The 17,258-nt window shown below is 43.7% G+C and overlaps 1 protein-coding gene across 1 annotated transcript in view; it reads right to left on the bottom strand.

Moving 5' to 3' along the window:
- Positions 1–140: 140 nt before the first annotated feature.
- Positions 141–17,258, bottom strand: part of LOC141148509 (sulfotransferase 1C1-like) — a 31,871-nt gene continuing 14,753 nt past the window's right edge. The window contains exons 3-8 of the mRNA XM_073636035.1: positions 12,283–12,411; positions 12,104–12,201; positions 6,982–7,108; positions 1,292–1,386; positions 1,031–1,211; positions 141–393 (exon numbers count right to left, since the gene is read on the bottom strand). Coding sequence (XP_073492136.1) covers positions 281–393; positions 1,031–1,211; positions 1,292–1,386; positions 6,982–7,108; positions 12,104–12,201; positions 12,283–12,411 — 743 coding nt within the window. The 3' untranslated portion in view covers positions 141–280. The remainder of the gene's footprint in view (positions 394–1,030; positions 1,212–1,291; positions 1,387–6,981; positions 7,109–12,103; positions 12,202–12,282; positions 12,412–17,258) is intronic.

Below are 17,258 nucleotides of genomic sequence, written 5' to 3'. Positions count from 1 at the left end.
GGGAGGAAACGGAGCAATCCTGAGCTCCACAGAGGGAGGAGGAGCCTGGGAACCACCTATGAGGAGCTCCTCGGGGGGGTCCCAGACTCCATGGGGATGCTAAAAGTGTCTACCAGTAAATATGACCCAACACCCCGACCTTTTATATTTATTAGTTTATTTTATGAACTGAAATAAAAATTGGAGGCCAGCGAGCCAGTGCAAATTTTGCAAGTTTTGTACATTACAGGTCAGTGGAAGAAAAAAAAAATAGAATCGCCAACGTGAAGGGCGATGGCGGTCAGAGCTGCGTGCGGAAAACCAATCCTTTCCCTTCCATCCTCCTCTTGTATTCCTCCTCGAATATTATGTGTTGAGAGACGGTGAAATGGTTCTTCCAATCCCCCACTATACCTGAGAGGGAAGAAAAGCCGAGATTTCCCATCATGACGGAATGTTCATAAATCCTGTATAATAATATTCGCAGTGTGTGGTCTTTTTATGTCTGAGGGGTTAGTCTTCATTGAGGTCTCATTGTCATTGGAGGGGGAGGGGACTTATCCATCGTCCCGGGGGGGGGATAAAGGAAGTCACCAGAAACTAAAATTATTTTGGTTCCAATTTTTTTAGGGCACAGTGATAGGACAGGGTCTCTGAGGTCAGCAGAGACAGTCTCTCATTACAAGCTTACTTTAAAGGCCAACTCCAGCTAGGGAACGTTATAATAATTTTAATGGGTACAGCTAGGCTCTATCATTACCTGACATCGTGCCGTGGACCCTTCTATTCTGCAAGCATGTCCACATGGTTGTGTTCTCCTAAATGACTCCATTAGGATATTTTACACACACTCCTCCCGTCCCCAAAAATCCACAAAACAAGCAGATCCAACAGCCTGATATGCAAATTCAGACTTTTGGTCAAAAGTCAACAGCCATCTCCATAGGCAGAGGGCATGGGCACACTACCATCGCAGGAAAGGCAGGGGTGTCTTTGACATGAGGTCTGTGGCTAAAATTATTATCATGACGTTTTACGGTTAGGAATGAACCTTTTCTCATGAAGGACGAGATGGACTGATCCATGACAAATGACGGGATGGTGCTGTAATTGGCCATAGGATTCTCCTTCATAGACTGGAAGGTAGTGTGCTGATAGATCTTCTCCAGAACTTCCTCCGAAAGATCCTTTCCCAGGAACCTCATGACTTTACCGATCTCACGCCTAGGATCCTGTCGAGGACGAGGCAATGAATGAGGGTTAAAGAAGATGAGAAGATGTTTGGGTTTCCACATGCCAGGCACCTGCTTACCTCAATCAAGTCCTCATAGAAGATGTAAAGCACTTGGTGGTGATCTTTGGCGTTCCACCATCCGAGGACGTGGTCAAACCAGCTTCCCCAGGGTACTATTAGAAAGAGATACAATTATTCTTCTCAGTCACCTTACCCCACTGTGAGCATGGATACTGGGAAGTGAGGGATGTGTGCTGGGGGTGGGATAGGCCAAGGTGTAGTTTGTGGAATGGTGGTATCTCACTGCGTTAGCATGCTCTGCTCAGCTAAATTGATCAATGGAGGCAGAATCTGCAGGAGAAAATGTAAGCGACATCCCTCTGTGGCCACTTGACCTCCGAAAGATTTATGCCCCGTACACACGATCGGACTTTCCGACAACAAAACCGTGGAATTTTGTCCGAAGGGTGTTGGACCAAACTTCTCTTGCATACACACGGTTACACAAATGTTGGCCAACAATTACGAACGTAGTGATGTACAAGACGTACTGCATGGTTTTTCAGCTCTTTAGCGCCACCCTTTGGGCTCCTTCTGCTAATTTCGTGTTAGTAGAAGTTTGGTGAATGTTGATTCGCGCTTTTCTTTTCGCGTGTTTCATTTTGCGCTTTTCAGTTTGTTTCTGAACGGCCATTCGTCAACTAGAAATGTTGTGGAATCGGAGTTATTTATTATTGGCCTTGGAGTTATTGCTTTGACATTATTTTTTTGGTTGAATAATAATGATTTGATTTGGTATATTTTCTATATTTTTGGATGCATAGAATGCACTTTTTGGTTAAGTTCTATTTGCAGATAGCATGTCTAATTTTATTTTTTTAATGCACAATAAAAAAATGTGTAGAATAATACTTGGCTATGTGTTTTACTTCAAATGAGTTTGGGAGTAGGCAGTTACATTTAAAAAAATACAATGTAAAATTAACAAAGGACACCAACATAGTTGTATCTTTGATCTTAAAAACTACAGGATAATGGTGTTGTGGTAACTTGCCCGAATAAAAAAAAAAAAAAAAAAAAAAAAAGCATAATAATATTATTCTTGATATTACTAGAAAAAATAAGACTTTGAAAATTTGTTTGCAAAAACTCCATCAGTATCACCAGCAAAGCAGCTTCATTATTATCCCATTAAAGAAGAGAATGTGCGCTGCATTTGGAGATTCCATAATTTGCCGCGTCACAAATGTTAATTCTCCATTACGATCGCTAGTTTACAAGACCGACCGCTTCTGCTTCCGAGCATGTGTGTTTGTACTTTGGACTTTTGTCCGACGGACTTGTGTACACACGCTCGGAAAGTCCGACAACGCACATTTGTTGGCGGAAAATTTGAGAACCTGCGATCCAACATTTGTTGGCGGAAAGTTTGACAACAATTGTCCGATAGGGCGTATACACAGTCGGATTGTCCGCCAACAAGCTCACATCCAACATTTCCCTTCGGAAAGTCCGATCGTTTGTACGGGGCTTTACTCTCCTTCATGACCAGACCATTTTTTCGTGATACGGCACCGAGTTACTTGCGCAGTCATGAAAAACTACCCAAATAAAATTCATATCATTTTTTTTCCCCCCACAAATAAAGCTTTCTTTTGGTGGTATTAGATTTCCATCTTCATTTTTTTATTTTTTGAGCTATAAACAAAAAAACCCGACAATTTAGAAAAAAAAAAAAAAATATTTTTCACTTTCTGTTATAAAACACATCCAATAAAAAAAATGTATAAAATCAAATATCTTTATAAGTTTTTAGGCCAATATTTATTCTGCTACATTTTGTTGGTAAAAAAAAAATCCCAATAAGCATTTATTGATTGGTTTTTTGCAAAAGTTATTGCATCTACAAACTACGGGATAGATTTATGGAATTCTTATTTTTTTAAAATTTTTTTTTTTTACTAGTAATGGCGACGATCAACGATTTTTAGCGGGACTGCGACACTGCTGCGGACAAATCTGGCACTAAGTGATACTTTTTGGGGACCAGTGACACTAACACAGTGATCAGTGCTAAAATATATGCACTGTCACTGTACTAATGACACTGGCAGGGAAGGGGTTAACCTCAGTGGCGATCAAAGGGTTAATTGTGTCCCTAGGGAGTGCTTTCTTCCTGTGTGTGGGGGGGATGGTTTAACTGTAGTAAGACAGAGATCTATGTTCCTGCTTAGCCTAAACACAAGAGCTCTGTTTTCCTTACTAGCAGAACGGCGATCTGCCTTGTTTACATAGGCAGACCCCCATTCTGCCACTCTCAATCTTCTGCCTCTCTCAAATTGATCGCCAGGTACTCTGCAGACATTGGGTCCGCCAGACCCGCTGATTGGCTGCGGGTCACCGGCGGTGCTTGATTTTGCGCTTAAGGACTGCCCTGCTGCAGGACATGTACGGGTTGTCCTTAAGCGGTTAAACAATGCTTAATTGGTACTAAAGCGGCCCAAAGTGTGCCAACTGCCAAGAGAATATCCCCCACACCATTTCACCACCACCACCAGCCTGAACCGTTGCTACAAGGCAGGATGGATTAATGCTTTGATGTTGTTTACGCCATATTCTGACCCCACCATCTGAATGTCGCAGCTGAAATCGAGTGGTTGTTTGAGTTACTGTTGCCTTTCTATCATCTGGAACCAGTCTGCCCATTCTCCTCTGACATCTGGAATTTTCCTCCACACAACTGCCGCTCACTGGATATTTTCTCTTTTTCATTCTCTGTAAACCCGAGAGATGGTTGTGTGTGAAAATCCCAGTAGATCAGCAGTTTTTGAAATACTCAGACCAGACAAGCCCGTCTGGCACCAACAACCATGCCACGTTCAAAGTCACTTAAATGCCCTTTCTTCCTCATTCTGATGCTCGGTTAGAACTTCAGCAAGTCGTCTTTACCACGTCTAGATGCCTGAATGCATTGAGTTGCTGCCACGTGATTGGCTGATTAGCAATTTGTATTACCAAGCAATTGAACAGGTGTACCTAATAAAGTGGCCAGTGAGTGTGTGTATATATATATATATATATATATATATATATATATATATATATATATATATATATAAATACAGTATCTCACAAAAGTGAGTACACCCCTCACATTTTTGAAAAATTTTTATTCTATCTTTTCATGTGACAACACTGAAGAAATCACATTTTGCTACAATGTAAATTAGTGAGTGTACAGCTTTTATAACAGTGTAAATTTGCTGTCCCCTCAAAATAACTCAACACACAGCCATTAATGTCTAAACCGCTGGGAACAAAAGTGAGCACACCCCTAAGTGAAAATGTCCAAATTGGGCCCGATTAGCCATTTTCCCTCCCCGGTGTCATGTGACTCGTTAGTGTTACAAGGTCTCAGGTGTGAATGGGGATCAGGTGTGTTAAATTTGGTGTTATCGCTCTCACTCTCTCATACTGGTCACTGGAAGTTCAACATGGCACCTCATGGAAAAGAACTCTCTGGGGATCTGAAAAAAAGAATTGTTGCTCTACATAAAGATGGCCTAGGCTATAAGAAGATTGCCAAGACCCTGAAACTGAGCTGCAGCACGGTGACCAAGACCATACAGCGGTTTAACAGGACAGGTTCCACTCAGAACAGGCCTCACCATGGTCGACCAAAGAAGTTGAGTGCACGTGCTCAGCGTCATATCCAGAGGTTGTCTTTGGGAAATAGACATATGAGTGCTGCATTGCTGCATAGGTTGAAGGGGTGGGGGGGTCAGCCTGTCAGTGCTCAGACCATACGCCACACACTGCATCAAATTGGTCTGCATGGCTGTTGTCCCAGAAGGAAGCCTCTTCTAAAGAGGATGCACAAGAAAGCCCGCAAATTGGTTGCTGAAGACAAGCAGACTAAGGACATGGATTACTGGAACCATGTCCTGTGGTCTGATGAGACCAAGATACACGTATTTGGTTCAGATTGTGTCAAGCGTGTGTGGCGGCAACCAGGTGAGGAGTACAAAGACAAGTGTGTCTTGCCTAAAGTCAAGCATGGTGGTGGGAGTGTCATGGTCTGGGGCTGCATGAGTGCCGCCGGCACTGGGGAGCTACAGTTCATTGAGGGAACCATGAATGCCAACATGTACTGTGACATACTGAAGCAGAACATGATCCCCTCCCTTCAGAGACTGGGCCGCAGGGCAGTATTCCAACATGATAACAACCCCAAACACACCTCCAAGACAACCACTGCCTTACTAAAGAAGCTGAGGGTAAAGGTGATGGACTGGCCAAGCATGTCTCCAGACCTAAACCCTATTGAGCATCTGTGGGACATCCTCAAATGGAAGGTGGAGGAACGCAAGGTCCGTGATATCATCATGGAGGAGTGGAAGAGGATTCCATTGGCAACCTGTGAAGCTCTGGTGAACTCCATGTCCAAGAGGCTTAAAGCAGTGCTGGAAAATAATGGTGGCCACACAAAATTCTGACACTTTGGGCCCAATTTGGACATTTTCACTTAGGGGTGTACTCACTTTTGTTGCCAGCGGTTTAGACATTAATGGCTGTGTGTTGAGTTATTTTGAGGGGACAGCAAATTTACACTGTTATACAAGCTGTACACTGACTACTTTACATTGTAGCAAAGTGTCATTTCTTCAGTGTTGTCACATGAAAAGATGGAATAAAATATTTACAAAAAATGTGGGGGGTGTACTCACTTTTGTGAGATGTATACGGTATATTTCTTGGTACCTCCCCATGGCAGCAGCTCCGACCCTTTATCCCGGGACAGTCCTCCTGTGTAGCAATAAAAGGATTCCTCACTGTTCCTTTTTCTGTAATTGGGTAGTGCTGAGGTCAGTTCTTTCCCAAAGTTGTCTTAAAATATCACATGGATATGGAATGGACTCTCCCCGTTTTTTATCCAAATCTTTTTTCAGAGCAAGAGGTGTTGTGGCATAGGCAGGATTTACTCTATTTAGTTTCCACCTATCTTCAGAGAACAACTTCAGATAGACGCTCTGCCAGTTTCTTTGTGCTCCCAGCAGGATCAAGAAAGGTTGAGGCAGTTTCTTCAACCTTGAGGCAGTTTCCTTTAAAATTCTTTCATCTTGGGTCCTGCATACCATCTGTGTATGCTAACAAGTCAAGAATGTTCCTCCCCTTCAGTTCTCGGCATGCTACACCAGTGGTGTGGCAATGCCCTGGGCATCTCTAGCTTGGGTTCCATTGGAGGACATTTGCAAAGCTGCTAGTTGGCTGTCACTATATACCTTCATGTCTCATTGTAGATTAGATGTGGTGACTAGTGTAGATTCTCCTTTTGGCTCTTCAGTTTTGTCTCCTGTTTTTTTCATTAATGGTTAAACTCATTTATATTTTTGTTTGCAATTGCCCATAGTCTCTCAGTTGTTATTGCTACCTGGTTCCCATCAGTGCTCAAATATCAAGGCACCAGGAATTTACAGAAAATTGTTTACTGGATACCATAATTTTCCTTTCCTGGTGCCACGCCATGCCAGTACTTTTTCCCACCCATGTTCCTTGTAGAACCAAATTATTGAGAACACAGGAACAAAGGTGAGGAATCCTTTTACTGCTACACTGAAGGTCTGTCCAGGAGTCAAGGGGCAAAGACATAACCATCAATGCTGCCAGGAAAGAAAAATTACGGTAAGTATCCCGAAAAAAAAAATCAGTTATAGGAAAATGTGTAAGATTTTTGTCCAGTAAAGCGTTCTGTTGTTCCATTTACTCACCATTTCCTGCCAGGAACGTTGAGAAGTAAGTCTCCCAGTTTCCAGGGTCCGGGAGACCCTTGTTCATCCTCTGGAAGTGGAAGTAGGAGACCATGCTATCCTTGGCATTCCTAGCAATGTATATGACCTGTGCAGAAAGAGAGAGAAAAGAATGTTTGACCAAATCATTTCTACAAATGCTGAGCTTTCATTTTCTCAAGCTTCTCCTTCTTGGCTTTGTAAAAGCAACAATCCAGATCGTTGTATGTGAGTAATACACCATCACTAGGCATGTGCAGAACGAATAAAAAAATGTATTTAGTTTCGACTTGTTATTGAATTAAACTAATTTAACTAAACAAAATTATTTCGTTTTCAGGATTCGTTTAGTTTAGTTTTGTTTATTTGTTTTCAAATTCGATTAAAATTTTCCAAATTTGGTCCAAATGAACTCAATTCAACCGAATTCGGAAAACGCAAATCAGCATTCAAATTCAAAGTTATTCTATTCACAAATCGAATTTTGGAAATTCTTTCTATTTTATTTGATTCTATTCCATTTTATTATTTCATTTTCTATTCTATTCTGTTCCATTCTTTTTTATTCTAATATATTCTATTTGAATGTATTCTATTTGAAATTCGAATTTCAAAAGGCGTTTTTCTTCTTTCCTATTCCATTCTATTCCTAATTCTATTCTAATCTATTCTATTCGAATTCAAATTTATTCTATTTGAAATTTAGAAGACGGTTCTATTCTTTCTTTTCTACTCTATTCTTTTCTATTTTATTCTAACCTATTCTATTCAAATTTATTATATTCAAATTTTAGACGATGGTTATATTCTTTCTATTTTTTTCTATTCTATTGTTTTTTTTCTATTATATTATTTTCTATTCTATTTTATTCTATTCTATTAGAATTCAAATTTATTCTATTCGAAATCTGAATTTTAGAAGACGGTTATATTCTTTCTATTCTATTCTTTTCTATTTCATTCTAATCTATTATATTCCAATTTATTATATTAAAATTTTGGAAGGCGGTTATATTCTTTCAATTTTTTTTCCATTTAATTCTATTCTATTGTTTTTTCTATTCTATTCTTTTCTCTGCTATTCTTTTCTATTCTACTCTTTTATTTTCTATTTTATTCTAATCTAATCTATTTGAATTCAAATGTATTCTATTCAAAATTAGAAATTCAGAAAATGGTTATATTCGTCCTATTCTGTTCTATTGTTTATTCTATTCTATTGTTTATTCTATTCTATTCCAGTCTCTTCTGTTTTACTCTATTCTTTTTATTCTATTCTGTTCTATTCTATTCCTTTCTATTCTATTCTATTCTCTTATTTTCTATGCTGTTCTATTTTACTCAAAATTTTCTATTATATTGCTTTATTTTCTATGCTATTTTATTCTATTCTCATTTTTTAATTCAATTTGAATTCCAAACTAAATTTAGTTTCGTTATTTCGGATTCCTATTATTTAGTTATTATTGTAATTCTGATACATTCTCCGAATAATGAAAAATGTGCCCGAATTTTGATTCAGAACGAAAGGGACCGCACATGTCCAACCATCAGTAACTTTCCCAAAGCAAACCACAACTGATAGTTCTAAATATAAGTTGGCATTCCTAGGAATGTGAAGTTCTGAATGGAGTAGGGAAGAGTTGGAACTTCAGCTACATTTTTATTATTCCTAAAGGAGTGAATTAAATGTGGTGGATCCCTGAAATCTTGTTATATATTGATATTAAATTGCCTTTCTCCAGAGATCAAGACATTTCAGACTGCTGTAGTAGTAGATATACAACCCAACACTGTGTTAATTACTTTCCCTCCACTCCGGAGTGAGCACTTTTGGCATAGTAGACATTCCTGATCTTCACATTTCCAAGGGTTGCAAACAACTTCTCATTATCATCTCTCTGGTGACCAAAAAGGCTTTACGGTGTGTGTGGATATACAGTAATCTGACCCTCCCTTCCTGTTGTTTTTAGAACAGTTGATATACATGTTCTGTAAGGAGTGGGTAGAGGCTCTCTGAACAAAGAAATCTCAATTAAAAATTCTTTGATGTACGGTAATCATATATACCAGCAATTCTCAACCATGGTTCCATGGAACCCTAGGGTTCCACCAGGGGTGGCTAGGGGTTCCCTGAGCTGTGACTTACTTACCCCCCATCTGATGGTGCCTACATAGTTCCAGGACCAAAGCTACTTGGCAGGGCCAGCATGAATGCAAGGTTGGCATTCTGACCATAAGAGGGGCATTCTTCACACTTCGCACTTCTTACGCTACCAATGTAAGGGGCATTAACCCAGTGACCCCCATTTAACTAATCTGAACAGGGGTTCCCTGAGACCTGAAACATTTTTCAAGGGTTCCTCTGGGATACGAAGGTTGGTAAAAGCTGATATATACAAACTCTGATACCTAGCAATCGATAGACAATTGTTTCTGCCATACCCAATAGTGTCTAACCACTACTACTTGCCATTGCCAACAATGCCCCAATTATTCTTTCACTTTCTGCGTTGACCACACCTAACAATTGTTCTGCCTGAGGCTTCCTTGACCCTGGAAACGAACTAAAGCAGGCCATAGACAGTTCAAATTTCTTTCCTGCTACCACGGGTTGCACAGCTAAACCGGCTGAGATTCGAACTGTCTACGGCCAGCCTAAGTAACTGACCATCACACACTTTCTATTAATAGCTTTCTTCTTGGGCTAGTCATAGAACAGATTGATTATCTGTATAACTGATAGAACACATCTTACTCGTGGTTCCTCTCTATTTATGTTGCTACAACTTCAAGTTCTTACTTGCCAGCTATAATGGCTGCTATGTAGATTCCAGCCACATGAAACCTGAAGTATGCCAACCTTCTCTGGCCAAATGCTGTACCTTCCTGCTTGTTTATTGCATTCTCACTTAATAATTATGAATACAATAATAAATTATTGTTCTCATCCAATAGTTTTATGTTGCCGGTAGTGCACGGAAGGAGACTTGTGCATGACCCAACATCTTGCTGTTCTGTGTGGACTTTTCCATCCTCTTCTTCTTACCTTGAGTAATTGATCTCCAGTGCATAAAAGCATCAAACACATGAGGTCAGTTTTTGATAATAACATAATACATATGGTTCTATAAATGATCGAACTGTTGTATGTACTTGCACGGTGTTACATGTATATATAATTTATTATATTTTGTATAAACTTTAGAGATTGTTCGTATTTTTATGGAAGCCTTTCAACCCTCTCCCCTTTTCCCTGAAGAAGACCCTTACTTCACATGTCGAAAGGCGTTGGGTTTTATCTGTCTAGTTGGCAATTGGTTTGGGCCTCTTCCATCCTCTTTTATTTGCTGCAACTCTATGTGTATTTCAATGTCATTATGTGTTTTATGATATGATGTTTAATGAAAAAAATTGTATTTTTTACTATATATTTTTTATTCATGGTCCTTCAAAGTCCCGCCTTTTGAGGAACTTTTCTTTTACGATGTTGCCTGTAGGTGATCAGGCTATTAGGCTGGTGGCTTCTACACTCTGAAGGATTTTCACGTTCACTTTGCATTGTGATGAAGATGAATATGTATGGAATTAAAATGCCACACCATGCCATTAATACAGAAATCTGAGCTAGAGAGGACTAGGGGCTGGGCCAACATCCCTGTGTACAATATACAGAGAGCAAAGTTCCCCCTTGTGGGATTTTAAAGGCACTAGTGGTGATATAACACCAAAAACCAGTATAAATGATAAATATAGAAAAATAGAAACTTATTGTAGTATATACAGTTTGGAATATTAGCTCACAAATAAATAACAAACAATGAAAAAATTCATGAAAAGACGTGGCTGATACAATTACAATTCAATATGATACACTTGTTAGATGCTGTAGGTGGTCAGAAGACACCACATGGAGTACAGACTCCACACCCAAAGTCCAAATACAAGTTTTGTCCAAAGCCAATTTTTTTTACAGAACCCAACACATTTCGGGAACTAAGCTCAACCTATTTGATCAGGGATTGAACAAGCAAGAAACATTGTATGAAGACTTAAAAGTCAATAAACAATTGGGTGTTTTGATCGTTGCTGGATTTACACGGCATATGTCAGTAGCTGGTCCAAGCAGCCTTCTTGTTTCTTCAAGCCCTGATGAAGAGGGTAGAGCTTAGCCCCGAAATAAGTTGGTTTATGTAAAAAAAATTGTCTTTAGAATAAATTTATATCTGGACCTAAATATTACTGTGTGCTTTGATTCTAGATTAATAATATTTTTATTGCTGTCTGCTTCCCCACAGGGGAGGCTCAACCTCTCTTCTTGTGCTGGTGACCATTGTCACCTCTACAGAGAGTGATGGGAAAAAATACAAATCTACAGTTCTCACCTAAACAAGAATAGAGGGGAAATCTTCCAATGGGAAAACCTGTTTTAGTGAAAGCTGTCTTCTCACTTCGAAGAGATTTCCTCACTTCCAGGGGTGTAGCTACAGGGGTCACAGGGGTTGCAATTGCGATCTGAACAAATGCTCCAGGGTACCTGTGTGGCCCACATGTATACCCGGATAGGAGAGGTGGCAGCGTATAGAGGAACCGATCCCTTTTACTTTCCTCCTGCAGTCGATGAATGCCTGCTTCTTCTCCTCCCTCCCTCATGCATTCAGCAGCGGCAGGAAGTAAATGTAGGGGATTGATTCCTCTATATTCCACCACCCCTGCCACCCTTCCTATTCAGCTTCTTGCTGCTGTCTCCAGCCCCCCTCATCCCCGCAGCTCTACGGGGTTCCTCCCTCCCCTCTCCCGCCAGCTGCTGAGGGGGATACTGTCGAGATGGAGAAGGGAAGGGGTCAGTATATGTGTCACTTACCAGCCCCTTCCTTGTCTGAATGAATAGAATCAGTGATCCATACTGATCGCTCCTGTGCCCATTCATAACTGAAGCATAGTAAACTGTGTTTACTATGCTTCCGTTTGTGAATAGAAAGCTTTGTACAGAGCTATTCTTGTCCATTCAGTCAGTGCTCTGGATCAACTGAAAGCGGAAAATGAGGGATCATTTTCAACCCATGAAACAAGTTTTGCCAACTCTTCTTTTAATTTTCCTCACCTTACAGTCCTGATCCCAGAACGATGGAGGAAGAACATGTACCGGGAGGTGGGTCTTTAAAATCCGCGGTGGCTTCATGCTTTGTGCGAGCTGCAGCCCTTAAACATAATGAAGTCCAAAGAAAAAAACTTATACAGTGTTTTTCTTAGCTCTTGATGAATTCTCAAAGAAAAACTCACCTGACGGAACAGGTTTTGGGGCTACGGCCTCAATGAAGGGGTGTCTGTCATAGGTTGGTGCTCTACGACACTTCTCTACATCGCCATCCGTGAATATCATATCCACGATCTCCTGTAGCCAGGTGATACCTAGAAGGCAATGGCACAAAGAGAAGAATTTGTGGTGTTATAAAAAAAAAGAATATTAAAGTGGACCTAGAGTCAAAAATATATTATTGATTATTAAGTCAATGCTATGTACTTTGTAAGTGCAACACCTAGAGGTCTATTTATGGAAAAAAAAAAAAGAAAAAGAAATTGCTCTACGAATTTCACAGCATTCACAGCCATCACGAATAATCCCCATAATGTGTCTAATATGTTCATTTCCTATGATCCTCAGCTCCATCTAGTGGCCACAATGCAGTATTTCCCTGACCGAGATATTACAGGAAAATACTGCATTATGGCCACTAGATGGAGCTGAGATCATGGGAAATAAAAATATTAACCACATTACAGGGATTATCTGTGATGATTGTGCAAATGTTGTGACATTCATATAGAAAAATGTTTAAAAAAAGCCAGAGAATCACCCCACCCATATAAAGAATAATTCCCTCACTCCTTTAGCTAATTACCAAGTTAAAAAAAAAATGAAATCCCCACATACCAAAGTTCATGGTCACATGACATATTGGGGGTGATTTACTAAAACCGGAGAGTGCAAAATCTGGTGTAGCTTTGCATAGAAACCAGTCAGCTTCCAGTTTTTATTGTCAAAGGCTAATTGAACAAGTTGAAGTTAGAAGCTGACTACCATGCACAGCTGCTCCAGCTTTTGTACTCTCCAGTTTCAGATAATCAACTCAATTGGGACAGAAGTCTTCTCTCTTTGGTGCTTCTGGTGCCCACATCGCTGACATAGGCACTACCCACTTTGCTGGCAGGGTCCTCACAGGGTCCTGAAGACTCCAATGGTGCTACCACGATAAGGGGTGGTGACAAGACCGGTTGACAACAGACCCAAACTGCAGCGGTGGATCAACAACATTCATTGCCAGGAGAAGGCCCGTACAGGGTCACATGGTGGCATATTCAGGTAAACTAAAGGGGGCTTAGGATGTGTTTTATTTAAAACAGGAATGGTTGAGAGTGGGATGGTTGGGAGGAGAATAAAGTTTTGCCCGAAGATTGACTTTAAGGGTATTTAATAATTCTCACAGTCAATGCCTTTAGCTGTTCTTCTTTCCAGAAGGGTGACAACATGTTTGTAGCACAATCCAAGGTCGCCATCTACTTCCTGGACTGAAATGTCAGCTCAGAGATGACAAAATCATGTAAATAAGTCATCACTAAAATAAATCATAAATGTCTGTATAATAAATGTAGGACCGTGGTCTGGGTCTGGACTGAGTCACTGTCCCATCTGGACCACTATGGTCATGCCATTTAGGATCCGGTTGTTTACAACCGCTGTAATTTTCACAACAAAGCGGAGATCGGGAGGCACATCAGTATTAACCAGTAGGTGATCGGACGCTGGTCCATCCTAGCAAACTGGGGGTGATGTGAAGGGGGCAGAGCAGAGCACTACTTTGAGGGTTGTGAAGGGGTCAAAGGAGGACACCACTATGGTGGGGGGTATGAAGGACACTACTGTGGTGGGGGAGAGTGAAAGGTGGGGAAAAGAGGAAGGGGGGACACTACTGTGTGGAGGGGGGCTATGTCAATGGGGGAAAATTAGGAAGCCACTATGCGGGGAGGTGAAGAGGGCAAAGGAGGACACTACTGTGGGGCAGGGGATGATGTGAAGGGTGGCAGAGGAAGACACTGATGTGGGAGAGGGCTGAAGGTGGAAGAGGAGGACACTGATGTTGGGGTGGGGAGAGGGGGTAACGGGGCAGGGGAAGACACTGTTTTGGGGGGTGAAGGGGGCAAGGGAGGACACTGTGGGGAGGGGGGTGATGTCAAGGAGGGCAAATCAGGAAACCACTAAGCGGGGAGGTGAAGGGGGAAAAGGAGGACACAAGTGTGGGGCAGGGGAATGATGTGAAGGGGGGGAGAGGAAAACACTGTTGTGGGGCAGTGAAGGGGGGCAGGACACTGATGTGGGAGGAGGCTGAAGGCGGCAGAGGAGGACACTGATGTGGGGGGGTGAAGAGGGCATAGGAGGACACTGTTGTGGGGGGTGAAGGGGGGGGGAAGGGAGGACACCGCTGTGAGGGGATGAAGGGGGCAAAGAAGGGCACCACTGTGTTGGGGTGTATGAAAGACACTACTGTGGGGGGGTGAAAGGGGCAAAAAAGGAAGGGAGGACACTATTGTGGGGAGGGGGTGATGTCAAGGGGGGCAAATCAAGAAACCACTGTGTGGGGAGATGAAGGGGGCAAATGAGGACACAACTGTGGGGCCGGGGATGATGTGAAGGGGGGGCAGAGGAAGACACTGTTGTGAGACAGTGAAGGGGAACAGAGCAGGATGTGGGAGGGGGCTGAAGGCGGCAGAGGAGGACACTGATGTGAGGGGGTGAAGGGGGCAAAGGAGGACACCACTGTGTTGGGGGTATGAAGGACAATATTGTGAGGGGGGGTGAAAGGGGCAAAAGAGGAAGGGAGGACACTACTGTGGGGAGGGGGGTGATGTCAAGGGGGGCAAATTAGGAAACCACTGTACGGGGAGCTGAAGAGGGCAAAGGAGAACACTACTGTGTGGGGGTGAAAGGAGGCAGAAGAGGACACTGCTGTGGGGGATGAAGGGGGGCAAAGGAGAACACTACTGTGGGGGGATGAAGGGGGGTAAATAAGGATACTACTGTGGGGGGATGAAGGGGGCAAAGGAGGACACTACTGTGGTAGTGTGTGAGCGGAGCAAAGGTGGACATTACTGTTGGGGAGGTGATGTGAATGGGTGCAAAGGAGGACATTACTGTGGAGCGGGGGATGATGTGAAGGGAGGCAGAGGTAGACACTGATGTGGGGGAGTGAAGGGGGCAAAGGAGGACACTGATGTAGGGGGGGTGAAGGGGGCAGAGGAGAACACTGATGTGAAGGGTGATGTGATGGGGGGGCGGAGGAGGACACTGTTGTGGGGGGTGAAGGGGGGCAAGGGAGGACACTGCTGTGAGGGGGTGAAGTGGGAAAAGAAGGGCACCAATATATTGGGGGGTATGAAGGACACTACTGTGGGGGGGGGGTGAAAGGGGAAAAAGAGGAAGGGAGGACACTACTGTGGGGAAGGGGTTGATGTCAAGGAGGGCAAATCAGGAAACCACTGTGCGGGGAGGTGAAGGGGACAAAAGAGGACATAACTGTGGGGCAGGGAATGATGTGAAGGGGGCAGAGGAAAACACTGTTGTGGGGCAGTAAAGGGGGGCAGAGCAGGACACTGATGTGGGAGGAGGCTGAAGGTGGCAGAGGAGGACACTGATGTTAGGAGGTGAAGGGGCAAAGGAGGACACCACTGTGTTGGAGGGGGGTATGAAGGACACTACTGTGAGGGGGAAAGTGAAAGGGGCAAAGGAGGAAGGGAGTACACTACTGTGGGGAGGGGGGTGATATCAAGGGGGGCAAATTAGGAAACCACTGTACGGGAAGCTGAAGGAGGCAAAGGAGGACACTACTGTGTGGGGGTGAAGGGGGGCAGAGAAGGACACTAATGTAGGGTGAAAGGAGGCAGAAAAGGACACTGCTGTGGGGGATTAAGAGGGACAAAGAAGAACACTACTGTGAGGGGATGAAGGGGGGAAAATAAGGACACTACTGTAGGGGGGTGAAGGGGGCAAAGGGGGACACTACTGTGGGGGTATGTGAATGGAGCAAAGGTGGACATTACTGTTGGGGAGGTAATGTGAAGGTGTGCAAAGGAGGACATTACTGTGGGGCGGGGTATGATGTGAAGGGAGGCAGAGGTAGACACTGTTGTGGGGGGTGAAGGGGGGCAAGGGAGGACACTGCTGTGAGGGGGTGAAGGGCGCAGAGAAGGGCACCAATGTGTTGGGGGGTATGAAGGACACTACTGTGGGGGGGTGAAAGGGGAAAAAGAGGAAGGGAGGACACTACTGTGGGGAGGGGTATGATGTCAAGGAGGGCAAATCAGGAAACCACTGTGCAGGGAGGTGAGGGGGGCAAATGAGGACACAACTGTGGGGCAGGGGGTGATGTGAAGGGGGGGCAGAGGAAGACAATGTTGTGGGGCAGTGAAGGGGGACAGCGCAGGACACTGATGTGGGAGGAGGCTGAAGGTGGCAGAGGAGTACACTGATGTGAGGAGGTGAAGGGGGCAAAGGAGGACACCACTGTGTTGGGGGGTATGAAGGACACTACTGTGAGGGGGGGGTGAAAGGGGCAAAAGAGGAAGGGAGGACACTACTGTGGGGAGGGGGGTGATGTCAAGGTGAACAAATTAGGAAACCACTGTATGGGGAGCTGGAGGGGGCAAAGGAGGACACAACTGTGGGGGTGTATGAAAAGAGCATAGGTGGACATTACTGTTGTAGAGGTGATGTGAAGGGGTGCAAAAGAGCACATTACTGTGGGGTGGGGGATGATGTGAAGGGAGGCAGAGGTAGACACTGATGTGGGGGAGTGAAGGGTGGCAAAGGAGGACACACTGATGTGGGGGGGGGGGGTGAAGGGGGCAGAAGAGAACACTGATGTGAAGGGTGATGTGATGGAGGGCGGAGGAGGACACTGTTGTGGGGGGTGAAGAGAGGCAGAGGAGGACACTGCTGAAGGGGGGCAGAGGAGAACACTAATGTGGGGGGGTGAAGGGGAGCAGAGGAGGACACTGCTCTAAGGGGGTGAAGAGAGGCCGAGGAGGACACTACTATGGGGGTAAAGGGGGGCAGAGGAGGACAGTGCTCTGGGGGGGAGAAGGAGGGAGAGGAGAACACTGATGAGGGTGGTGATGTGAAGGGGGCAGAGGAGGACACTGCTCTGGGGAAAGGGAAGGGGGGCAAAGGAGGACACTGCTCGTGGGGGGATAAAGGGGGCAGA

Source organism: Aquarana catesbeiana, linkage group LG06 (assembly GCF_042186555.1).
Source record: "Aquarana catesbeiana isolate 2022-GZ linkage group LG06, ASM4218655v1, whole genome shotgun sequence".
NCBI classification, from domain to species: domain Eukaryota; kingdom Metazoa; phylum Chordata; class Amphibia; order Anura; family Ranidae; genus Aquarana; species Aquarana catesbeiana.
This window is presented reverse-complemented; position numbering and strand designations above follow the sequence as displayed.